Genomic DNA, 25,587 nt, shown 5'->3' with positions numbered 1-25,587 from the left:
GGGGAGATATGCGCTCTCCGATTAGTATTTGTTAAAATTCTCGCCGCTGCATTTTGGAGCAACTGGAGAGGTTTTATAGTAGAAGCCGGTAGACCTTGCAAGATAGAATTGCAGTAGTCTATCTTGGAGAACAGAATGGCTTGAAGGACAGATCTGAAATCGTAATGGAATAGGAGCGGTTTGAGTCTTTTGAGTACTTGTAGCTTGTAGAAGCACTCCCTTGTGGTATGTTTTATAAATTGCTTTAAGTTCAAGTGACTATCTATTATGACTCCAAGATCTCTGGCGTGGGACATTTGTATGTTAGAATGCAGTTGGTGATGAAAGGGACTGCCTTCTGGGGTGATTAGCAATAGTTAATGCTTGAAAGGTGATGGTTGATCGTTTGTAAATGAGAGTTCCATAGTTTGAGTGTTGAGTCCAGTGACTTGGATATGGGGATTAAAATTTGTACATCGTCTGCATATATATAGAATTTAAGTTTTAGATTTCAGAGTACACGGCAGAGAGGGAGTATGTAGATGTTAAACAGGGTGGGCAATAAGGAGGAGCCCTGAGGAACTCCGAATGGGGCGTTAGTGTGTGAGGATTCCTTGTTATTGATTTTAACCTTATAGCCTCTGTTGCTAAGGAAGGAGTCGAACCATCTAAGAGCTGATCCTGCAATACCTATATCTGATAGCCGGTTTAGTAGGGTATTGTGATTTACAGTATCGAAAGCTGCAGAGATGTCAAGAAGGGCTAGGAGGAATGATTGTCCTTTGTCAAAACCGATGTAAATTTGATCAAGGAGTGAGATGAGGAGGGTTTCGGTATTGTGTTCTTTTCGGAAACCATATTGTGACGGGTGTAGAATATTATGGTCCTCCAGGTAATCTGAAAGCTGCTTATTTACAATTTTCTCCATGATCTTGGCTACAAACGAGAGATTTGAAATGGGGCGGTAGTTGTTGAGGTCATCCGGATCCAGGTTCGGTTTTTTGAGTATGGGTTTAAGGGTGGCCAATTTGAGAGCATCTGGGAATATTCCTTGTGAGAGGGAACAGTTGATAATATCAGCTAGATATTTGGAGATGTATTCTGGTATGAGAATCAGAAATTTGGAGGGAATATGGTCCAGAGGGTGGGTCGAAGGTTTCATTCTTTTTATCAGATTTTCCACCTCTATAGTGTGGGTAGGATCACCTCTATAGTGTGTTTGGTCGGTGGAGGGTATCCAGAGACAATGAGTTTGAGCTAGTAGGTAATCTAGCTAGGGTGTTTGAGATTTTGTTCTGAAAGAATAAGGCCAGATCATTGGCTTTCGATTGGGCTGTATCGTCTGGGATAGTAGGGGGAGCAGTTTTGGTGAGTTCTGATACGTACGAGAAAAGAGCCTTCGCGTCGAATATCATATCGTGGATACGGTGGGCATAGAAATCTCTTTTTGTTCGAAGCGTTGTCGTTCTGTAATGGTGGAGGGCGGCTTTGTATATGGTTAGAGAATGGGAATTAGGGTTCTTCCTCCATTCTTTTTCTTTCCGTCTTAGGTTTTGCTTCAGGGTACGGAGCTCCTTAGAGAACCATGGCTGTTTATTTTTTCGAGAAGGATCTATGGTTTTTTTTAGACAGTGGGCATAAGTTATTGGCTATCATTTCAGTAATACTTTGCCAGGAGGTAATAGCAGAATTAGGATTAGATAGATCCAGATTAGGAAGTTCTGTGTTAGGTGTGTGTAGGATTTTCAAACAGGAGAGTAGAGAGTGGCTGCCACTTCCAGGTTCTGGTGCGCACGAAGGGGCTAGCCCCTTTGTCGCACGACGCCAGACGCGCGACACCTGGAGCCGTCTCGGCCCTTTAAAGGGCTCTGAATCTCCGATCTTGATGTCGGGGGTTCGGTGGGCGGGCTTACCCGGCTTAGCGGCTCCCTTCTTAGATTTAAAAAGGGAGTTCTGTCTGTTCCTTTTTCTTTTTTTCAGCGCTGCTTTTTTTGAAGAGAAGGGCATCCCCAGTGACCACGTGGGTGGTCTATCCCGAGTCCAACTCCCTTGGCCCCGATGGGCCGACGCCGACCGCGCAGGGAGGGCCGACCCGGGACAGGAGGGAAGCGCAGGACAGGAACGCCGGGGGAAAAGGTGAGGTCTGCACAAGTGACTGAGGTGAGGTATTTCAGCGGCGTGTAGTTTCTGTGTAGGGCTCTATAGCAGCCTGGCTTGGTCCGTTTTCCTAATAGGAGGTGTATTGGTGTCTTAAGGCCTGGTGTAATATTTTCAGTGTTGCCTTTTCTTAGGTAAGGTGGTTACTGCTTGAGTGCTGGAAATTGGTTTTGGGATGGGATGTTTACTTTTTATGCAGTTTCTGTTTGGACAGAATACTTATCTTTCCCTTTTGTCATTCTTAACAATAAAAATAATACTTGACCTTTATTTTTTATTTCCACCGTGAATTGTAATGAGCAGTGTGTCACACATGAGCATGGTCTGTCAGGTGTGTCACGATGGGAAAAAGGTTGAAAACCACTGCTCTGGAGGACAGGTGAAATAGAGGAGATATGATAGAAACATTCAAATTACCTCCAAGGTTTCCATGCACAGGAAGTGAGTCTCTTCCAACGGAAAGGAAGCTCTAGAACAAGGGGTCATGGAATGAGGGTGAAAGGAGGTAGACTCATGAGTAATCTTAGGAAATATTTCTTTACAGAGAGGGTGGTGGATGCATGGCATGGCCTCCCAGTGGAGGTACTGGAGGTAAAACCAAAATCTGAATTCAAGAAAGCATGGGATAAATAAAGGGAATCTCTAAGGAAGTGATGGGAATTATAATGCTAAATTCATTGGACGGATGAGCAGACTGGATGGGCTATACGGTCTTTTTCTGCCGTCCTGTTTCTATGTGTTTAAAAAATTCCACAAATTTCGAGGGTGCTACATTTCATCCTTCTGTTATGGGTTGAGACCGCTCTGAGCACATATATAATCATAGTGGCTAACACCAGCACAGCAGTAAATCAAAATGCATCATTCTCAACCTCAGCTTCTAATCAGATTTGTAATTAGGCAAAGCATAATAGCAAAGTTATTGAGAAATACCTGGAAATCTTTTATGGTTGTTGTAGTCCTCAGAGCAAGGCACCTCGAAGAATCTCTCCTGCACAGTTTCATAAGAGTGAGCCAGAACCTCGGTGATATCATCCTTACTATTCATGTAATGCCAGAGCAAAGTTCCTGCGAGGACCACACAGGTTACAAGAAGCATCAGCAGCACCGTCTTCAAACATGTTCGCTGAGACTCCAGCCGTATTCTGCTTTTCTTCACACTACGGCACCAAAATAAGTATGTCCACTCCACATGTATTCACAAGTTCAACATTTTTAAAAGGAAAGGTCATTAATCCAAGTGATAGTATTGTGAACTGTCATGCAGGAGATCTGGGTTCCAGGACTGGTTTGGGGCTGGGGGGGTGGGGAGGGAGTAAGCAGGGCAATTGTCTGGGGCTCCGTTGGTGAACCTTAGTGATATCACCTAGACAGAGCTTCCGGATACCTCACATTGGCACATGCATGGCCACTAATGATGCCATGGGGGAGAGAGAATGTTCTGTATTGATTCGACTGTATATTAAGCTTATATGTACTGAATGATTTTAGTAACACGTTGAATATATGTTTTACCCGTAAAAGGTGATCCAACCAAAATGCAATTCAATTCTTAGTTTCTACCCTGTGCCTCTGTGTGGCTAGTGCCAGCCCTGCTGGGATGAATTCCTGAGTGCAGCCTTTGCTCTTTGGGTTGGCAGAATATGGGTATGCTGCGGTGACAACATTCACAGCCCCTCTCTTTCCCCAGAGGAGAAAAATCTAATGGCCAGGCTCAGGATGCACATGGGTCAGGGGTCTGCAACCCCTGGCCAAGGACTGTTGCTGTGATGACTGGGATAAATGGGATAGGGGAGAGGGTTAAACCACAGAACACAAAACAATCAGTAAAGACTGCTTCCAATTGGACTTAGTTCAATTGTAATTTTTTAGGGATTCCTTGTATTTATATTTTAATATTTTATTGCCTATATTTTATGTATTTTTGACCTATGTCACTTTTAGTATGTTGTTCTCTTTTGTATTTTTATTTTCTATTTCTTGTTGATTATTTTATGATATACTATTGTTTTGTTTTTTTTTTATTGATGATTGTTCTCTGCCTTCAGCATCTCTTTTATAGAAAAGCAGATCTTAAACTTAAGTAAATGAAAATAAAAAGAGCAGGAAAAAAAACAGCTGAGCCAAAAAAAGGCAGAAAAAAGTTATCTTTTGGCAAGCAACAAATGTGAGCTTCAGATACAAAACTGTGCAGAAAGGCCAGGTACCCCAAACTCATGAGAACATTTATTGCTTACTTATAAATGTTTATATCCTACCCTTACAAATATCTTGTTGCTCCAGGCGACTCACAATATTGTACATGCATAAATTACATACCCAGGCAACAGAAAAGACAAATTGGCAAGGTTACAAATATACTGACTTGTAATTTTTCCATTCAATACTCCAAGGACAGTTCTTCTGAACCAAAACACAGGTACAATTTGGTATTTAATTAAATATTTTCACATTTACCTTAATTTGAAATGCTTGGCCTCTCCTTGCACCAAAAAATTAAATAAAAATAAAAGTACATATCCAGTTATTTTAAATATCTCTAGATCTTGCAGCAACTTTTGCACTTTATCTGCACAATAAAAATGCAAATAAAATTTTAATTGCTGAACTGTTCCTTTGAAGGGTGTTGCCTCCTTTATGAGGATCATTGAGCTACTCTGAAAAAATAGTTGTGGTCTTCTGCTTGTTTCCATAATGCCCCAGACCACCGATTTGGAGCCTCTGTGGCATCACTGGTTATATTCTGGATTCCTGCTCCATGCCTGAACTTCCAGACAAGCAGGAACCTGCCACAACCTTACCCACTGCCATTTATCATGAGCCAAAGCACCAGAGACCTTCATTCACAGCTTCCAGATGTCTTCCCCCCCCATGTGTACCCTGAAGGGGTACACACACACCAGTGAAGGATTTGGGAGGAGGAAGGGGTGGAACAGTGAGCCAATGGAGCAATCGCCTGGAGCCAATGCCTAGAAGAGAGCCATACAGTGTCAGATTAAGGGTGCAGATAAAGTGAAATTTGATCTTACCTGATAGATTTCCTTTCCTTGTGCCCTGCCAGATCAGTCCTTACATTCAGAATTTCCCTGCTCCTCAGCTACCGGAGACAGAAGACACACCTATTTCATGACCTCATCATTGGCTATAAAGGAGGAATGGCCCTGGGCCTTTGCCAGTAGCCTTCTACCAAAGCAACCAGACAAAGACCTACTCTAGGACACAAAGGCCTATACCCCCCTCCTAGTAGGGATACAGAGAGAGAGAGACTGGCTTAACTGTAACATCTGTGATTGCAGCTTCTGTGTTCCTGGGTGGGTTCTGGACTGATCTAGCAGGATTCAAGGAAAGGAAATTATCAGGAACATCAAATTTCACCTTCCTTTTCCTCCTGCTAGACTAGTCCTTATACTCAGGCATTACCAAAGCTGCAACAAGACCAGTTGGGATGAAGCCAGGACCAGATTGAGATCCCACTGAGGGATGACAGGCCTAAAGGGGGGCCATACATGCTTCACCCTCTTTAAGAAGTGCACTATATCCAAGGGTGCAGCTACCTGAGTACCTCTGATGCGGCCCTTATAGCAGGATATAGATGTGATTTGTACCTACAGAGAATTGAGGGCCAAGCCCTTGTCCAGTCCCTTCTGCAAAAAGTCTAAAATTAGTGAAATGTCTGATTTCCAAGGGGAGATTTTCTACACCCAACAGAACCCTTCAAATAGGTGCCACACTTGAATATAGGCTAATGATACGTTTTTACATGTCCTTAGAATGGTCACTATAATGGTGGGACAGTAACCCTTTCCTCCTTGTCAAAATGGAGATGGGTCTTCCATTGGGCCCTGCCACAACAGCCCATACTCCCTGAGGAACTGTAGAGGAACTCCTGCCAGTATCTGCATGCCATTGTCTTCTTGACCAATCCAGGGATATCAGGATCACCACTGAGGTGAGATCCTCTAACATCTTTATTACTCTGTCTATGAGGCGCCACGGCGGGAAGACATACAGAAGTCTGCCACTTGCCTATGACATGATCAGGTCATCTATTTCACTCAACCCTGCTTTCAGCTGGCGGCTGAAGAACATAGACGTCACTCGGGTTGCCATCAGTTCTATAATATTTTGTAACCGAACCTTTGACGGCACCTGTTAGAATGTACTATAGTACACTTACCTACATTAAATATGTGCCTACATGTAAACCGTTGCGATGGTATTTAAACTTAGCAACGGTATAGAAAAGTTTTTAAATAAATAAAATAAATAAATATAAACAGAGGACCCCCACTGTACGACTATCATCTGGAAGGCTACCTGGCTGAGTTCCCACTCCCCTGGGTTAAGCCTTTTTCTACTGAGAAAGACCGCTTGGATATTTATTTTCCTGTAATGTGAGATACTGATAAAAGGAGCAGATTTCTCTCTGCCCACCTGATTAGCATGCTTGTTTCCTCTGCAAGTCTGGAGCTGTGAATGCTCCCATGTTTGTTCACATATGCCATCGCCATGGCTGAGAGAGCCCTGACTACCTTCCCTTTTATTATAAGAACATAAAATATGCCATACTGGGTCAGACCAAGGGTCCATCAAGCCCAGTATCCTGTTTCTAACAGTGGCCAATCCAAGTCACAAATTCCTAGCAAGTACACAAACATTATATAGATCCAATGCCACTAATGCCAGCAACAAGCGGTGGCAATATCCTATTGATTAATAGTGTATGGACTTCACCTCCAGGAACTTCTACAAACCTTTTTTAAACCCAGCTATTAACTTCCTTAATCACATCCTCTGGCAATTAATTCCAGAGCTTAAATGTGCATTTAGTGAAAAAGGATTTTCTCCAATTTGTTTTAAATGTGCTACTTGCTTTCTTCATGGAGTGCCCCCTAGTCCTTGTATTATCTGAAACTTGCCAGGTTCTTACGGCCTGGATTGGCCACTGTTGCAAACAGGATGCTGGGCTTGATGGACCCTTGGTCTAACCCAGTATGGCATGTTCTTAGGTTCTTAAATAACCGATTCACATTTTCCCGTTCAAGTCATTTCATGATTTTGTAGACCTCTATCATATCCCTCCCAGCCCCAGCCGTCTCTTCTCCAAGCTGAGCAGCCCTAACCTCTTTAGCCTTTCTTCATTGGGGAGTTGTTCCATGCCCTCTATCATTTTGATCACCCTTCTCTGTACTTTCTCCAGTGCAACTATATCTTTTTTGAGATGCAGCAACCAGAACTACACACAGTATTCAAGATGCGGTCTCACCATGGAGTGATACAGAGGCATTATAAAATTTTCCATTTTATTTGCCATTCCCTTCCTAATAATTCATACATTGTTTACTTTTTTGACTGCCTGTTATTAAATCTCTGTTAAGAAAGCTGGGAGTTAGTAATCTGTTCAGAATCTGTAGTATATAGGAGAGTGGATCCTTGGACCAGTGGCAGATGACCACGCCCTCGGGGGGTGATCCTGAAAAGGACCACCGGTCAGGCTCAGAGTTAGGAGACAACCACACACTAGTTCTTTTATTAGACAGTATACTGAACCACCAGAGATGGCAGTAGTGAGCTGGTAAGTCCGGCTGGGCTGTAGTCCCTCAGAGACTGGAACAGCGATCCCTGGAGGCTGAGCTGAGGAAAGACTGAGATATAGTAAGTAGGCAGGGTATGCAGATGGTAACATTCACACAATGTCCCAATGAAGCCCAGGAGCTGGCATGTATAGGCCCTCGAGGAGCGAGTACCTGGTTCCAGGGAAAGCTCAGAGAGAACAATGGTAACTCACTGATGTAGCTGATATAGTTGGTAGTGAAGACTTCCAGGTAGAAGAGTAAACGGAGCAAGTCTGGGAACGAGGGCCTTCGTAAAGCGAGTACCGGTTCCAGACTGTCACCTGAAATACAAGGAGAGAGAGCAAAGCCCCCGAGGAGCGGGTACCTCTGGTAAGTCTGAGGAGGCAGAGTAGCTTAGACAGACAAAGCGAGTCCGTTGTCAATCCTTGCTAACTCGATGTGTTAGCAAATACTGAGACCTTAAATACCCATCACGGGTGACGTCATCTTCGGGGGATGCTCTCGAGGTTCGCGCCATTGCCTGTACTTCAACCGGGGCCACACTGCGCGCACGCCCCTAGGCCTCCAGGAAACATGGCGGTTGCAGCATCAAGCCGGTCCGGGAATGCTGGAGGGGCCTCGGCAAATGGACACCGCGGCAGCCAATCTTCCCGCGGACGGAGAGGGAGGCGCCAAAGAGATAAGGAGGGCGGAGAGAGGGTGTCGGGCACCGACGGACACAACACTGCCACAGCACACTGAGCTGATGCTTTCAATGTAATGTCAATTATGACGCCCAGATCTTTTTTTCCGGGTGGTAACTCCTAATATGGAATCTAACATCGTATAACTACAGCATGGATTATTTTTCCTTCTTGTCCACATTAAATTTCATCTGCCATTTGTATTCCCAATCTCACAAGGTCTTCTTGCAATTTACCACAATCTGCTTTTGATTTAACTACTCTGAATAATTTTGTGTCATCTGCAAATCTGATCACCACATTCATCGTACCCCTTTCTAGATCATTTATAAATATATTAAAAGCATCAGTCCAAGTACAGATCCCTGAGGCATTCCACTGTTTACCTTTTTTCACTGTAAAAACAGGCCAGTGAATCCTACTTTGTTACTAGGAAGAAGTGCTGCAGTGCTAGCCCCATGGTTCTTGTCTCTAATCTGTTTATTGACCATGATGCCACCCCATTTGTCCAGTACCCCTGTGGCAGCTGGCCCTGACAATGTGTGGCATCCGTGGGTAAGATGATCCAATCAGGAGGCTCTAAAACTACTCCTTCACCAGGGTGGAGAAAACCTCCCACCATCCCAAACTCCTTTTTGCTACTTGGGAAATTCAGAGGTGGAGATCACATTTCTGGTAGGCTGAAGACCAGCACAATAGGAGGGACAGCTATAATGGGCGCATAAACATTCTGGCCCACACGGCCAAGTCTAGAGTGGCTGCCATCAGATCTAATAGCTTAAGATGGCTCCTCCTGGGGGGCTCCTGGTTCCCGGGGGAACACCGCCAGCCTGTGGCTCCGCCTCCCGGCCTACCCTGTCATCCCAGGTGGGCCGGCCCAAGGGTCCACTATCCTGCCTGCAGCTCCAAACTGCAACACTAATAAGTCAATCATCAAAATAAGGGCCATTATCCCATTTGCACAAAGCAGCTGCCATGACCACCATAACTTTGGTAAAGGTCCCCAGGATGGTTGCAAGCCTGAAGTGTAGCACCTAGAACTGCTTGCCTAGAATACAGAAATGAAGGAGACTTTGGTGGGAGTTCTAAATAGGTATATGGCATATGCACCCTTTGTATTATATCCAGGACCCACTGGTGCATAGTAATCTAGATCTATTCAGTGTAATACTGTGAGAAGCTTCCACCCACCCGTACTACTACTGGAGGGGCCCGATGAATATCACTGGGGAGGGCAACTACCTCCTGCTGCAGCCAAGAGGTCGACCTTGGACTCTGTTGCCCCCTCAAAAGGAATGGTCCATTTTTGAGTGAAGTGCAGAGAGAATCACCTGGCAGATTTACTCCTCTGTCAAAATGTTGGTGCCTAAGGTCCATAACCCTGAGAGGGCTCTATCCCCTGGGAGCCTATGGGGCTTGGTTTTCCCTGGATATTTCATTACTTCCAGGTGCTGCCCAAACAGCAAACCCCCTCTCAAGAGAAGCTTTCAAAGGCGTATCTTGGATGTGGAGTTCGTCACCTAGTTCCACAGCCAAAGGAGTCTCCTGACTATCACCCCCAAGGCTACTGTCCAGGAGAACACCCTGATCAGGTCATACATTGCATCAGATAAAAATGCAACACCCAACTCTAAATGTGCTCTTTCAGCACTCTCAGGTAACTGCTGGATCCAAGGTAAAGCTGCTTGGGTTATACAGCCTCCATACACAGAGGCTTGAGTTTCCATGGCACTAGTTCAGAAAACCTCTTTAGGATGGCCTCGATCTTGCTATCTTGTGAATGTTTCAAGGATATTCCTCCCTCTACTAGGATAGGAGTCTTATGTGATACAAATGATATCAGCATATTCACCCTTGGTATTCTTAGGAAACTATTCTCATCTTCCAAGGAGAGAGGGTATAATTTACCCATAACTCTGCCCTCTTTAAAACCCCCATATGGAGCATCCCATTCTGTCAGCACCATTCATATCAAGGCTTTGTGTAAAAATAAGGCCCTACAGGACAGGGTCTTCTAGCTTGATGCCCAGAGCAGACAGAAAACTGGTAATGAGGGATGAGAGCTCCTCTTTGTGAAAGTCTTATTACTTTAGACTCATCCTCCTCAGAAGAGCATTGCTCTTTCTCTTGGGAACTCATAGGCACTCCATGATCTGATCCCCTGACCGCAATCCTCCATGGAGACAGTGAGGGTGGTTGGGGTTGGAGAGGTTGAGGCCCTTAGGGTTCCTCTGGATCATTTAAGGGCCAGGCCCTTATGCCTCAACATGTAACTCAGACCTGGAGTGATTTATGTGTGGATCATGCCAGGCTTCTGCATGGCACAGAAGACCTGCTACATGAGGACCACAAATTCCGTCAAGAATCTCCCTAGATAGGCTCCGGATAACTCTTGTCAAGGCTTCTGCCCAATCCCATCTGCGGGGTGAGGAAATGTTCCCCACATACCTCCCCTGACGTAAGCCTCTGTGGAGGGATCCATAGGGCCTAGCTAGCTTGGAGGAAGAGAGTGTTGCTCTTCTGATGTGGGTTGGACCATGTCCAAGCTTGGCCCAGCCACCTCCGGACATCCTTCCCCATTGCTGCGTCCGGACTCAGACGGCTTCGTCCCACTTGCCTCACCTCATTATTTGCTTTCTCCTCCAGCCTCGGGAAGATGGCGACCGCCGTGATCTGCTTGCCGCTTTTTCCGGCATCCCCGGAGCGGCTATGGTAAGGCATTCCGCCATGATTCACCTGAGGGCCTCCTAGGGTGCACGCGCGTGTCACCCACATCTTTATTCCAGCGATGGCGCGAACCTCGGGGGCGTCCCCCTCGAGGGACGTCACAACATCCTGGTATTTAGGTTGCCCATTTGCTAACTGTCTTTGAGTTAGCAAGGATTGGATTCATCTGGTCTAAGCTGCTCTGCCGCTTCTCGCTGCTACCAGAAGCTCTCTCCACCCTTCGGGGTTTTACTAACTTAGGTAACCGCTCCTCGGGGGGGCCCTATGCTTCTTTCCAGGTGCCTATCCAGTATCCCAGTACTCACTCCTCAAGGGCCTGAGTTGTCTACCTTGGTGCCTGCTACCAATACTTCTATCTGCTGGGAACTCTACCAATACAGCTACCAGAGTGTGAGTCCTATGCTTCTTTCCAGGTGCCTGTCCAGTATCCAGGTACTCGCTCCTCAAGTGCCTGAGTTGTCTACCTTGGTGCCTGCTACCAATACTCTGCTGGGAACTCTACCAAATCAGCTACAAGAGTGTGAGTAACTTAACATCTATCAGTCTGTCTCACCTACAGATCCTTATTGGAAATCTGCATTGGAGCTCCCTATACCACCATTGTAGGACGGTCTCCTCAGCCGTGGACCCAGGACTGTTGCTGCAGGAATCTACTCACTACTGCCATCTCTGGCCAACTCTACAAGCTGTACAATAAAGTTATCTCTGTGTTTGTGCATCTGAGTCTAGCCCGGTACAGCAGTTCCCTGCGGGGCTCCTCCCCGTGGGCGTGTCCATCACTGCAGCGCCTAAGAATCCACCAAACACCTCAAAACCATAACAGATTGCTAACTCCATGGATTCAGCTCAGCTCACCACATTGCAGGCCATTCCAGGCCTGGCCCAGCGAATCTCCGAACAACAGAACTCGCTGGATAGCTTGACTGTGGCCTTTAATCTACTGCACTCACAGATGAACGCCTCTACTTTCACAGGTAAAGAAGAAACATCGCCAGAAGTGACGGTTATGACTGTTGTACCTCTCTCTGCTCCTACACACTTCTCAGGGGAAGCATGGAGATGTAGAGGATTTATCAAACAATGCTGCATGTATTTTGTCCTACAACCTAATCATTTTCCCACAGCTTATGCGAAGACTACATATATCCTGTCTTATCTGGATGGAAGAGCACTGGCTTGGGCCTCTCCGATGTGGGAGCGCAATTATCCCATCCTGAAGGATCTTACCGGGTTTTTAGAACTGTTCAAATCGGCATTTGATGACCCTGCCCGGTACACGACAACAGGATCTACATTGGTTCATCTGAAGCAAGGTAATAAACCTTTACCAGACTTCGCCATAGAATTTAAGATGTTGGCTTCAGAGTTAAATTGGGACTCGAGATGCCTGAAGACACTCTTCTTTGAAGGCCTGAACTCCCAGCTAATAGACGAACTGGCGGCTCGAGAAATGCCTGAGACCTTAGAGGACCTGAAGAAGTTGGCTACAAGGATTGATCACTGACTTCGGGATCAGGTTCAAGAGGCCAAGAGTTCCAGGAGACCTAGCCAGGGAGAAATCCGAGTCAAAACCACATCCAAGCCTATTCAGTCTAATCCTGTTGCTGGCGAAAAAGAACCAATGCAACTAGGCTGCAGTCACCTGACTTCTAAAGAGAGAAGAACATGAAAAAGATTCGGCCTCTGTATGTACTGTGGACAAGCTGGCCATGCTGTACAAATATGCCCTATCTATCCGGGAAATGGGCAGACCTAAGTCCTGTGGGAGCACTCTTCTTAGGTCTAACAGCACCCTCTCCTCCACTCTCTCTTCCAGTCTCATTGATATGCGGACCGCTTGAATACCAGACTCTTGCCCTAGTGGACTCCGGGGCAGGAGGAAACTTTATATTAAAACGTCTAGTGGAACATCTGCGGATCCCCACCACTACCATGACATCTCCTCTGCTGCTATCCTCTATCCATGGAGAGCCTTTACCGGGTGAAGTAACCCTACTTACTAAACCAGTAAGTTTAAGGACAGGCGCTCTCCACACAGAGACTATTTCCTTCTTTGTGCTAGAGAAGGCTATGCACCCCTTAGTACTTGGGTTACTGTGGCTGCAAGAGCACATGCCTCAATTCAACTGGGTTACTCTGGAGCTTTCACGTTGGGGCCCAGATTGTCATGGCAAGTGCCTGATGGAAGTTTCTCCAATACCCTGCATGCCAACGACCCCGTTGTTGCCTGGGTTGCCGCCTCCATACGCATCCTATCAAGACGTATTTTCTAAAGAAGCCACTGATGTATTACCTCCACACAGATCCTACGACTGTGGGAAACTTGAAACTGAATACTGAACCACCCAAGGGAAGGTTCTACCCCCTCTCTGTGGTGGAAAATAAAGCAATGTCTGACTACATCCAAGAAAATCTTCAAAAGGGTTTCATAATGCCGTCCAAGTCTCCTGCAGGGGCAGGCTTTTTCTTTGTGGGGAAGGATGGAACCTTACGTCCATGCATTGATTATCGTGGTCTAAACGAGATCACAGTCAAAGACTGCTATCCCTTACCACTCATCTCAGAGCTGTTTGTCAGACTACAGGGAGCCAAGATATTCTCCAAGCTTGATCTTAAAGAAGCATATAACCTTGTTCGTATTCGTTCTGGTGACGAGTGGAAGACAGCTTTTAATACCAGTGACGGACACTGAGTATTTGCTGATGCCCTTCGGCTTCTGCAACGCCCCAGCTGTCTTCCAAAACATAATGAACGACATCCTGCGTGACCTACTCTACCAATGCGTCATTGTATATCTAGACGACATCTTGATATTCTCTCAAGACTTGAATACCCAAGACTTGAATACCCACAAGGCAGATGTCAAGAAGGTTTTACAAAGACTGTGGGAGAACAGTCTATATGCTAAGCTGTCCAAGTGTGAATTCCATAAAGAGTCCGTACCTTTCTTAGGGTACATAGTGTCTAACAAAGGGTTCTCAAATGCTTGAGAGCATTCAGAAATGGACTCAACCCACTGGTCTAAAAGCTCTTAGATGGTTTCTGGGATTTACAAATTATTACAGAACCTTCAATAAGAATTACTCCTCACTAACTGTGCCATTAACAGCTCTGACAAAGAAAGGTGCCAATGTTGCCAATTGGTCTACAGAGGCTGTCACCGCTTTCCAAAAACTGAAGGATGTTTTTTCTAGCAAGCCCTGTCTCCATCACCCGGATCCTGCACGCCCCTTCATCATGGAGGTCGACACCTCAGATGTTGGCGTAGGGGCAGTGTTAAGTCAGACCAGTGACTCCAAGATCCTGCGTCCATGTTCCTTCTTCTCCAGATGCTTCACACCGGCAGAAAGAAATTATGGAATTGGAGATAAAGAACTGTTGTTGATAAAGATGGCGTTCGAGGAGTGGCGACCCTGGCTTGAAGGTACTCAAGCTCCTCGAGGGCCTGAGTTGTCTACCTTGGTACCTGCTACCAATACTTCTATCTGCTGGGAACTCTACCAATACAGCTACCAGAGTGTGAGTCCTATGCTTCTTTCCAGGTGCCTGTCCAGTATCCAGGTACTCGCTCCTCGAGGGCCTGAGTTGTCTACCTTGGAGCCTGCTACCAATACTCTGCTGGGAACTCTACCAAATCAGCTACAAGAGTGTGAGTAACGTAACATCTATCAGTCTGTCTCACCTACAGCTCCTTATTGGAAATCTGTATCGGAGCTCCCTATACCACCATTGTGGGACGGTCTCCTCAGCCGAGGACCCAGGACTGCTGCTGCAGGAATCTACTCACTACTGCCATCTCTGGCCAACTCTACAAGCTGTAAATAAAGTTATCTCTGTGTTTGTGCATCTGAGTCTAGCCCGGTACTGCAGTTCCCCGCGGGGCTACTCCCCATGGGCGTGTCCATCACTGCAGCGCCTAAGAATCCACCAAACACCTCAAAACCATAACACCCATCTCGGGGAGGGACCTCCTCATTGAGTCTGTCCAGGAATAATGGGCTGGGTCTCCATTGTATGTGAGGTAAAATGACCCAGAATGCTGTGGACCTGCTTTGCTCTGCGGGCCATACACCTGTGCCCCGGAGCATTTTCCTGGATGGAGGGGACGGGGGTAGCTGTGTTTGTATGCTGCTTGTCGAGACAGCCTGCCTGCTATGCAGCTAAGCAAGCCAAGCTTCAAAAGCTGGTGCAGTACTTTCTCCACCCATTTCAGTTGCTCTCTTCTTTAATTTTATACTCATCCACTCTGGGAGGCCTTCTGAGTTGGCAGTGGCCAAGGTCATGTTGCCTCCTCACAGTCACTTCACTTAAGAACCGAAGAAGGGAGAGAAAGCCTCAAGGAACTCTTGGAGATTAACTCACCAGGGGCAAACTCTCCTAATTCCAAGAATAGGGACCCCCTACTAGGGGTGATCACCAACCCCCTAAGGGTACTGGGATCTACTCCGAGGGGCCGCTCGACCAGAATCCTTCCTGGGAGGCAGATCTACTGGGGGGAAATCGCCTCAAACAACTGTTGCCTCAGAAGCAAGTGGGCTCAACCAAGCTGAGGCCTCACCCTAGTTCTAGGAGCTTCAGTAAGATCAACCTACAATGGTCTGCAGCTGCAAGAGAAAGAGACTATTGGCAAGGGCCTATGGCCACTCTTCATTTATAGCCAATAATGAGGTCATGAAGAAGTTGTGTCCTCTGTCTCCAGCAGCTGAGGAGTGTGAAAATCCCGAGTGTAAGGTCAGGTCTAGCAGAACGAAAAGGAAACAGTATTTGTTCAGTATCACTGCCACCAGAAGACAGTATTAAATTTAACTGTGGGAGAGTAAAAACATAAGAACATAAGAAATTGCCATACTGGGTCAGACCAAGGGTCCATCAAGCCCAGCATCCTGTTTCCAACAGTGGCCAATCCAGGCCATAAGAACCTGGCAAGTGCCCAAAAACTAAGTCTATTCCATGTAACCATTGCTAATGGCAGTGGCTATTCTCTAAGTGAACTTAATAGCAGGTAATGGACTTCTCCTCCAAGAACTTATCCAATCCTTTTTTAAACACAGCTATACTAACTGCACGAACCACATTCTCTGGCAACAAATTCCAGAGTTTAATTGTGCGTTGAGTAAAAAAGAACTTTCTCCGATTAGTTTTAAATGTGCCCCATGCTAACTTCATGGGGCACATTTTCTACTATCCGAAAGAGTAAATAACCGATTCACATCTACCCGTTCTAGACCTCTCATGATTTTAAACACCTCTATCATATCCCCCCTCAGTCGTCTCTTCTCCAAGCTGAAAAGTCCTAACCTCTTTAGTCTTTCCTCATAGGGGAGTTGTTCCATTCCCCTTATCATTTTGGTAGCCCTTCTCTGTACCCTCTCCACCGCAATTATATCTTTTTTGAGATGCGGCGACCAGAATTGTACACAGTATTCAAGGTGCGGTCTCACCATGGAGCGATACAGAGGCATTATGACATTTTCCGTTTTATTCATCATTCCTTTTCTAATAATTCCCAACATTCTGTTTGCTTTTTTGACTGCCGCAGCACACTGAACCGACGATTTCAATGTGTTATCCACTATGACACCTAGATCTCTTTCTTGGGTTGTAGCACCTAATATGGAACCCAACATCGTGTAATTATAGCATGGGTTATTTTTCCCTATATGCATCACCTTGCACTTATCCACATTAAATTTCATCTGCCATTTGGATGCCCAATTTTCCAGTCTCACAAGGTCTTCCTGCAATTTATCACAATCTGCTTGTGATTTAACTACTCTGAACAATTTTGTGTCATCTGCAAATTTGATTATCTCACTCGTCGTATTTCTTTCCAGATCATTTATAAATATATTGAACAGTAAGGGTCCCAATACAGATCCCTGAGGCACTCCACTGTCCACTCCCTTCCACTGAGAAAATTGCCCATTTAATCCTACTCTCTGTTTCCTGTCTTTTAGCCAGTTTGCAATCCACGAAAGGACATCGCCACCTATCCCATGACTTTTTACTTTTCCTAGAAGCCTCTCATGAGGAACTTTGTCAAACGCCTTCTGAAAATCCAAGTATACTATATCTACCGGTTCACCTTTATCCACATGTTTATTAACTCCTTCAAAAAAGTGAAGCAGATTTGTGAGGCAAGACTTGCCCTGGGTAAAGCCATGCTGACTTTGTTCCATTAAACCATGTCTTTCTATATGTTCTGTGATTTTGATGTTTAGAACACTTTCCACTATTTTTCCTGGCACTGAAGTCAGGCTAACCGGTCTGTAGTTTCCCGGATCGCCCCTGGAGCCCTTTTTAAATATTGGGGTTACATTTGCTATCCTCCAGTCTTCAGGTACAATGGATGATTTTAATGATAAGTTACAAATTTTTACTAATAGGTCTGAAATTTCATTTTTTAGTTCCTTCAGAACTCTGGGGTGTATACCATCTGGTCCAGGTGATTTACTACTCTTCAGTTTGTCAATCAGGCCTACCACATAAGGCCTACCACATAAGTCAATCAGGCCTACCACATAAGTAAGCAACAGAATAAAATTAAACTATAATTTCTGTAAATCAAAAAATCTGGGTAGCTAAATATAGAGCTAGCTGCCTGCTTATGAAAGTCAAACTGCCAGTCAGAGTACTGCGCCAGTGAGAGCTGCCAATCTGCCTCCATGCCATCATGAAAGCTCAGTAAAGTCTTTATTGTATAATTCCCATCCCAAAGTATTCCTAGGGACCTTTAATTTCAGCTTTTATTTTATCCAGAAATGTATCAATGTATATTACAACAAAACAGGAGAAATTAGTGGAAAGAAATGACTCATTTTTTAAGTAAATATTTTTGCTCTTGTAATAAACACTAATAAATTCCTGGAAAAATAAAATTAAAATTAGAAACAAAAGGTCGCTAAGTATTTTGCAGGAGAATAAGAACTGAACTAAATCAGGATATCAAAAAGAAAACTAGAACTGGGATCGCTGTGTTAAATTAACTCCATGTCTTCTGAAATTGAGCCCAGTCCTGGCTTTCACGGACATCCTGATTTAGTATAGTTCTTATTCTCCTACAGAATACATTGGGTTGGAAGTTTTAAAATAAGGGTTGGGCCAAGGCATCAAGAGGATATGGAGGCAGGTGGGCAATTCTGCAAATAATGCAAAAATCATTTTTCCATGAAAAGATTTTGTAAGACATGGGCAGGGGGGGGAGACATCTTAAATTAATGTTAAAAGAAGCCACAAACACGTTTCTTTTTACCAGCTAGAAGAAACAGGAAGCACAAACACTGAACCATAAGAGGCGAGCCGGGCTTGTCCGGGCGCGCCGCCCGTAACGCAGGATCGAGCCCGGCAGGCAGCGAGGATAGGCGGGCTGAGGAGGGGGGGGGCAGAGAGCGAGCGGGGCACCAATGGGAGGCAGCAAATTCGAATGCCGCCTCGCCATTGGTGGAGAGATAGGTAGAGTGGGGGGCAAGAGTAGAGAGCAGGCAGTCCTATCTCTCCTATCTCTCCACCAATGGCGAGGCGGCATTCGAATTTGCTGCCTCCCATTGGTGCCCCGCTCGCTCTCTCCCCCCCCCCCCTCCTCAGCCCGCCTATCCTCGCTGCCTGCCGGGCTCGATCCTGCGTTACGGGCGGCGCGCCCGGACAAGCCCGGCTCGCCTTCTCTTATGGTCAGGATAATCACAGGAAAATGTAAAACAACTCAGGCACTAAAACTTTAGAAGTTAACATGATCAGACAGTTTGGACCGGCAAAAAAGAACTCAGTGACCAATGTTTCCTACCACATTATGAGCCATAAAATTATACTACTTGTCACTTTCTGATCACCCTTCAAATCCCAGTCCCCCCGCCCATCATCCTATCACTGGAATGTTTTTTATGATTCACTTATGGCAGCCAGAGTACTCTATATTCAATTTTAATTCTGACCTAAAGAAGAATATTCGTTTTCAACAGCTAGTCCAGAAATGTATTGTTAGTCCAATAAAAAGATATAACTATACATAGTTATCCTTTTATTTCTGTGTAATTCTAATACTTATAGGCATGAACCACATAGAATACAGCAGCAGGTGGAGGGAAAGGGCTGAGGGCTAGTTTGGACTAGGCTAGGCTAGTTCTGCCACCTGACCTACGTCACCACCGACAGACAAATCCATTTCTGGTTTTCCCCCACTGCATGTATGGACTTGTAGTTTCGATTTCTCCAGGTAACAGCCACGGGGACTACAAATCCATAGATTCAGTGGGGCATAGCCAGAACAGACTGAGCCTGTCAGATCAGCGCAGCAGAAAACATCAGGACCCGAGGGCTGCCGCAAAACAGAGAGAGGAGAGACCAAAAGGCCGAGAACAGGTGCTGGGCTCCTAGTAGCAGCAGTACCTGACGCTCCGCTTCTCCCGCAAGCCACCGCTGCATATGCGCGGCCTGTCCGCCTCAGCCGCTGCCCTGGCGCCGCTCCGTCTTTGCGGAGGCATCTTGCGGGCGCAGCTGACAGCTCGCCGGTGGGTACCGAAGAGGGGCGGGACGAGAACGGGAGAGGGGAGGGCCACGAAACCGGCGTGGAGTTCGGGCAGTGGGCCGCCCCCTCGCCCCGCCTCCTCCACTACAGCCAGGCTCGAGTAATCGAAGACAGAAGTGCAGATGGACGAGGGAGTTAGAGTAAGATCGGCCTCCTTCCTTCCCCCTCCCCCCTTCCTCCAAGGCTCGAGCACTCGAGAGCAGAAGTGCAGGGTGGATGAGGTTGTGAGTGTGGCCTCCTCACTATCAAGTTTACGGGGCGAGAATTCGGGACACTGCCTCAGTTTTACTGACTGCTTCCTTACTTGCAAGTCTTCAGTACCCTTGTCGGTGCTTTCTTCTGTATGCTTGTTGTTCTCCAGCTCATAATAAAAAGTGGGACGGCTCAAACTGCTAAGCAGTTACAGTCTTATAATGTTTCCTCACGTTTTTTGCTTGTTTGTTTGCTATATCTCCCTTGTGCGCATCAGGTCCCAGCTTTGTTGTTTGACTCCTTGACGTTTATGTTTTGCTTTGTGTATTCTGCCTTATGCAGGGTTTCTTGCATTTCCAACACCCAAGACTGCGTTTGAGGTGTGCAGCAAAATCGACAGATTCCCAGCAAACTTCCTGGAAAACCTCTAGCAGGGTCGGGTCTTCTACTGTGCCCTACTTGATAGTGAATTGAGGCTTTCTAGCGCCACCATTTTAAATATTTGTGGATCACTTAATGTACCGAATTGTACAAAGATATATTTGGAATTGTATGATATCTCTTTTGTACTTTTTTTTTAATATAAAACTATTCAGACTAAATCTTTGTGTAGATATCGTTGTACTATTCAGTACATAAGTGTTCCATGTTTTTATTTTTCAATACAGAGTGTATATAGGAACGCTTCAGTCATTATAATTTGCCTTATGAACTTTTCTTCTCTCTCTATACACACACACACACAGTTTTTTGTTTTTATTTTTCCCATGACTTTATCAGTATTACAACAAGAACAAAAATAATGGTTATTTCTTTCTATTTTAATATCTCCTGTTTTTGTTCTTGTAATAAACACTGATACATTTCTGGAAAAATAAAAACTGAAAACAAAGGTCCCTCCATCAGGTTCATGCCTATGGGGAGGGTTACAAAGCAGGCTGTAGATTGGAAGGTGGGGGTTCCCCCTTTAACTCAGCGGTAGAGTCCCTAGTTTGAAGCCAAAAAAAGGTTCTAGGTTTAAATCCAGAGATCTCTGCATAGGTTGTGGAAGTGCAGAGTGCTTCAGTGGATGTTTAACCTTACAACCTGGCAGGCAGGGCCAGCTCTAGAGAAAATGGTGCCCTGTGAAGAAATTGTTAATGGCTATTGGCTACCCCTCACCCCCAGTCCTTGGTGTGGATTAGCAGAGAGCAGGAGTACATGCAAGTTTTCTCTACAAATGAGCAGTGAGGATGAGGGTCCCTTTCCCAGCATCTGCCTCTAGCATCTACCCCTTACTTCTTAACCCCCTCCCCAAGCATCCTCTCTGCTGGCTCTTACACCCCCGCACCCTCTCTCCTGTCTCTTTCCCCCTCACCTAACATCCTCTCCCCTGCCTCTTAAACTCCCCAGTATCTTACCCTTTATCTTAATCCCCCTCCCTAACATCTCCCGCCTGCCTTTGCCTCCTTCCTAGCATCTCCCCCCACCTGCTGCTACTACCGCACTTGCTTGTTTCTCCTGGAGCAAAATAACTGTACCAGCTTTGTAAGCATGTTCAAAACTCACAGGCTGGCACTTCCTATATGCTGATCGTGAGTTGCACAAGATTAATACACAGCTTGTGAAGTTTGAACATGATGTGAAGTGGTAGTGGCAGCACAGGCTCCTTGTTGCTCTTTCTCTCCTGCTGGTACCAGGTCTGGGTTTGCATGGCCTGAGGTGCAACATGCATAGCTGCACATGCATGCATCACAGGGAACATTGTTGTTAGTGACCCCAGGTCAGTGGTGCCCCTTGTTGCACATATGATGATCCTACTCGTTCTACTCAAAAGCCAGCCCTGCATGCAGGGCCAGATTTAAAATTACAATGCACTTAGGCAGGAACGGATTGAGGGGACCTCTGGAAGATTGAGGAAGGAAGAGTCCCTTCAGAATTTAGTATCCTCATGCCTATCTTCCCTATTCCTAAATCTGGTCCTGTGTGCTTGACCTGGCAGATTCCTCTCCTTGCTAGCCAGGCAAGAGGGATTTTTGCCCATCCTAGGGAATGCAAAAGGATTCAAGGTTCTCAATAATCCCTGTGTTCTTGAAGGTCTGGATTATGACCATTCGAACACCCTTAATTCAAAGAGATTTGGATTTTAAAAGAAATTGTTGCCCATGTCTGATTAGACTTCAGTGATATCTCTTTCTTAAACATAGGTACTAATCCCATGACTTGCCAAAAGTCACAGACTTCTCAGTAACAGAAGGTTGAGAGATGCATCTTCTGTCCAAACCTGTTGTGATTTCATAAGTCTTTGTTTTCATACACAAGCCTGAAGCAGTGAGGAGAGACAACACCCCCCCCCCCCCAAAGTGAATCATTTGCAGAACCAATTATCATAAATAACTTCAAAAAATAACCTGCTTAACTTATGCAAGGTGCAAATTACTACTTTGCATTGCCACGTTTGAAAATATTTCCCAGATCCACAGACAAACCCAGCGTTTCCCATCAAACTGTCCTCAGTCCATAGTGATTGCCTGAATGGAAGTGCACTGCTGATTATGTAATTTAAATGTTTGAAATAAATCTGCTTATCACTGTTAGGTAAAACCAGATTTGTCAGAAAACATCTGCTGTAGTGAATGCACAAGAAACAGAAATGACAAGTAGTTCAGTGTTTGGACTGAAGCTAGTGCACTTGGACCTTAAAGGGGCTCCACCTAAGGTCTCATACCTTGCAGAGGTAAGGAACAACACTTTATCATATAATCAGTTGTATTTTTTTTAATTCTATGTACAGGGTCAGCTGCTGAGCCAATAAAGATAACAAAAATGTCTTGTTTGCAAATGTATTTGGTATCTGCTTGTGTACATCTGGCATGAATTAAAAACTATTGGATATGAAAAGTAAATATTAAAGAGAAGAATGCTTGTGTCTTTGTGGAGCGAATGAACTTGTTTAAATTATAAATCTTACCTTGACTCTGCTACCATAGTTTGATTTGTTAAATTCATATATAATAGGGACAGTGATTATGTAGCTCCATGTCTAGGAAATTTTACCCCATTGCATGCAGAGAGATATAGTTTTGCTTTTTCCCCTACTACCCCTAACTAATCAAGCTTGATATTTCACTTGGATGCAGCTCCATCACTGCTCTCTACATTAATGGTGGGGGTGGAAGGGAAATAGAACCAAAGAACTAAGAGAAACAGATAAGTATGAGAAAAAAAATGTGTGAAGCTTGCTGGGCAGACTGGATGGGCCGTTTGGTCTTCTGCCGTCATTTCTATGTTTCTATATATATGTTTCTATTGAGTTTCCTCAGGAAAAAGAATAGTAATAATACAATGTATTTCTTACTCGCTTCCACCAATAAAATATAATTTAAAAAAATAGATGCACAAACAATATGATCATCTATTGCATTTAGCAAAGAAGTGAGCCTTTACTGCTTAACCAACTGCTCCAAATACCTGATTAAAGAAAAGTGTTTTTTAAAGAATTTATGACAGACCTGAGATTAGCAAGGACTGTGTTTCACAATGTAGGCCCTGCAAAAACAGAACTATGTCTCCCTGCATGCAATGGGGGAAAAAACAAGATCGACCAAGCTTGTTCTCTTCCCCCCCCACCCAAACTCAGACATGGATCTATATAGTCACCCTGATAGTAGGATGATTTAAACCATTCATCTTTTGTTTATTTCTTTAAAAAATAGACAAAACGTTATATATTCTGAGTAGTTCCAAACCATGAGAAAAATGTCATCTAACTGAAAACTTACATTGCTCTGCACAAGACCCTCTTAGTCGTAATGAAAGACCTCATAATGAGCTGTGGGTAAAATGAGTTAGGCTTGTTAGTTATTTGCTAGCGGAACATCATTTTTCACATTGAAAGAATGTACAAAACTATTCTGATACGAATTTCATTAAGAAAAATGGAGGTCATCTTTTAGCAAATTCATTAATAGTATGTATAAAGCATTTTCTTGCTGTTATTAAGCTGATTGTTTCCTACACAGGATGATGTTCATAAAAAAAAAAAAAAAATCAGAGCTGCAGTATCACCTAAGTAATTGTCTTTTTTACTTGCAGGTCTTTCCTTTATTTCATTCCCTTGGTGCTAATGGCCTTCTCATTGAGTATGAAGATATGTTCCCTTATGAGGGGGAGCTCAAGGGGCTGAGAACCCAATATGCTTACAGGTATTGTCATAGATACAGAAAGTGCTAGAATATGTTTACTGGACACCCAGATGTACATAGTTATAGTTGTTAAGAAGAAGAGGACTAATAGGGAGTTATATACAAAAACTGTGACAGGCGGTAAAGACCGCAAGGCCCTGCTAATCTGTCCATTGGCCTTGCAGTACCACAGACCAGTGGTGATTTTCTGTCAGGTCGCTGACTGGAACTTTTTGTCTCCAACCTGAAACCTTTTTGAACTTGCGTCCTTTTCCCCAGTGGGAAAAAGTGGAAGGTAGGGACCACCACTGACCCCAATCTGGTACCTTTTTTTAAAAGAAAATTACCATCACCACAAATCCTACTTGCTGTCTGGCTTTACACTTGCCTTCTCACAACTAAGTATCCTCTGCTTTTGTCCCAAACATTTTCAAATTCCAGTATCAATTTTGGCCACACCACCCATTTTAGGAGGCTTTTCTATGCATCCAGTAAAGAGTCTAGGTTTCTAATTAGTGGATGATTTTTTTTTACCTCAGGTAATTTTATGTTGATTTGAGAGACTGGATATCTAAAATGAATAAAAGGTTAACCTGTACAATTTTTCTGCACCTCAGCAGAAAAAATAAATCAAAAAGAATCTCTAGTTTCCTGTTCATATCCCAGTTCAGACCAGACTCCTGGGTTTTGCCTTCCTGCCAGCAGACAGAGACAGAGAAAAAAAAGTTTCACTGACGCTACCATATAACTTAGTGAGTCACCTGCAGTCCCTCAGTATTTCTCTGTCTCCAACAGATGGTAGAGGTGTAAAACCTGCAGTCTGGGGGGAAAAAAAAAAGAATGAGAAAGGAAAAAGATTCCAGCAGGGGGTTGGTGACCCTTGAGAGAGGCTGGATCTTAGGCTCCATGGGGCTGTTCAGCTGGTGGTCCAGTTCCCTCACCCTGCAGGAATGACTTTTGGATTCCCTGTGGCAGCTCTGCATTTTCTCAACCCGGCTGGCAAAGGGAAGTAAACTTTTCCTTTGTTTGCAGCTATTAAAGTTTAAAACAATTTTTTCTTTGTTGCTCACGTGGTTGCCAAGCATACTAGGAGTAGCAGTGGGCCCGATCGCAAGCATGGTCTTTCCCTGATTGCAGAGCCAGTCACATCCTTTTGGCCTGAGGGTCCCAAGGCAAAGGTAATCAGATCAGCGTGCATTTCGAGGCGCGACATGGCTGCAATGGCGCATTGCAAAAACTGCCACTTCTGTGCAGAGTTGCGGGGGCGCCTTTCTCAGTCTGGTTTGTGCGTGTGTTGCCTCTCCAGGGGGGGAAAGCAGCTTGGGTGAGCATAATTTTGGCGCTTAGGCCAGGCACATTCTGAGATCATCAAAAGCTGCCACTGAGGCCTTTCCTATCAGTGCAGGAATGGCAGCCATCTTAGCCTCAAACGCAGCAGCAGTGACGCCTGGGAAGGCAGGGGACTTCCCTCTTCCTTTATCTCTTACAGTTTCTGGGACCAAGGAGGGGCAGGGTGCCTCTGCAACGGAGGTAGGGACACTGGATGAAGATTCTAATGGGTCTCCCACCTTCTCTACAAATTTTGTGCT

General features: G+C 45.0%; 2 protein-coding genes across 13 annotated transcripts in view; one reads left to right on the top strand and one right to left on the bottom strand.

Annotated features, from left to right (window-relative positions):
- The window catches only part of OGFOD3 (2-oxoglutarate and iron dependent oxygenase domain containing 3), a 294,571-nt gene extending 274,843 nt beyond the window's left edge, over positions 1-19,728 (bottom strand). Inside the window, exons 1-2 of one of the 2 annotated variants that reach the window (XM_029600371.1) lie at positions 19,505-19,728; positions 3,070-3,296 (exon numbers count right to left, since the gene is read on the bottom strand). In XM_029600371.1, the coding sequence (XP_029456231.1) occupies positions 3,070-3,296; positions 19,505-19,599 (322 nt within the window). In that variant the 5' untranslated portion in view covers positions 19,600-19,728. The remainder of the gene's footprint in view (positions 1-3,069; positions 3,297-19,504) is intronic. The other variant, XM_029600370.1, reaches the window with a different exon arrangement.
- HEXD (hexosaminidase D) overlaps positions 19,392-25,587 on the top strand; it is a 146,636-nt gene continuing 140,440 nt past the window's right edge. Inside the window, exons 1-4 of one of the 11 annotated variants that reach the window (XM_029600361.1) lie at positions 19,832-19,867; positions 20,178-20,270; positions 22,413-22,551; positions 23,910-24,019. In XM_029600361.1, coding sequence (XP_029456221.1) covers positions 22,468-22,551; positions 23,910-24,019 — 194 coding nt within the window. In that variant the 5' untranslated portion in view covers positions 19,832-19,867; positions 20,178-20,270; positions 22,413-22,467. The other 10 variants (XM_029600359.1, XM_029600368.1, XM_029600365.1 and 7 more) reach the window with 10 other exon arrangements.

The sequence above is a fragment of the Rhinatrema bivittatum genome, chromosome 4, assembly GCF_901001135.1.
Source record: "Rhinatrema bivittatum chromosome 4, aRhiBiv1.1, whole genome shotgun sequence".
Taxonomy (NCBI): Eukaryota; Metazoa; Chordata; class Amphibia; order Gymnophiona; family Rhinatrematidae; genus Rhinatrema; species Rhinatrema bivittatum.
This window is presented reverse-complemented; position numbering and strand designations above follow the sequence as displayed.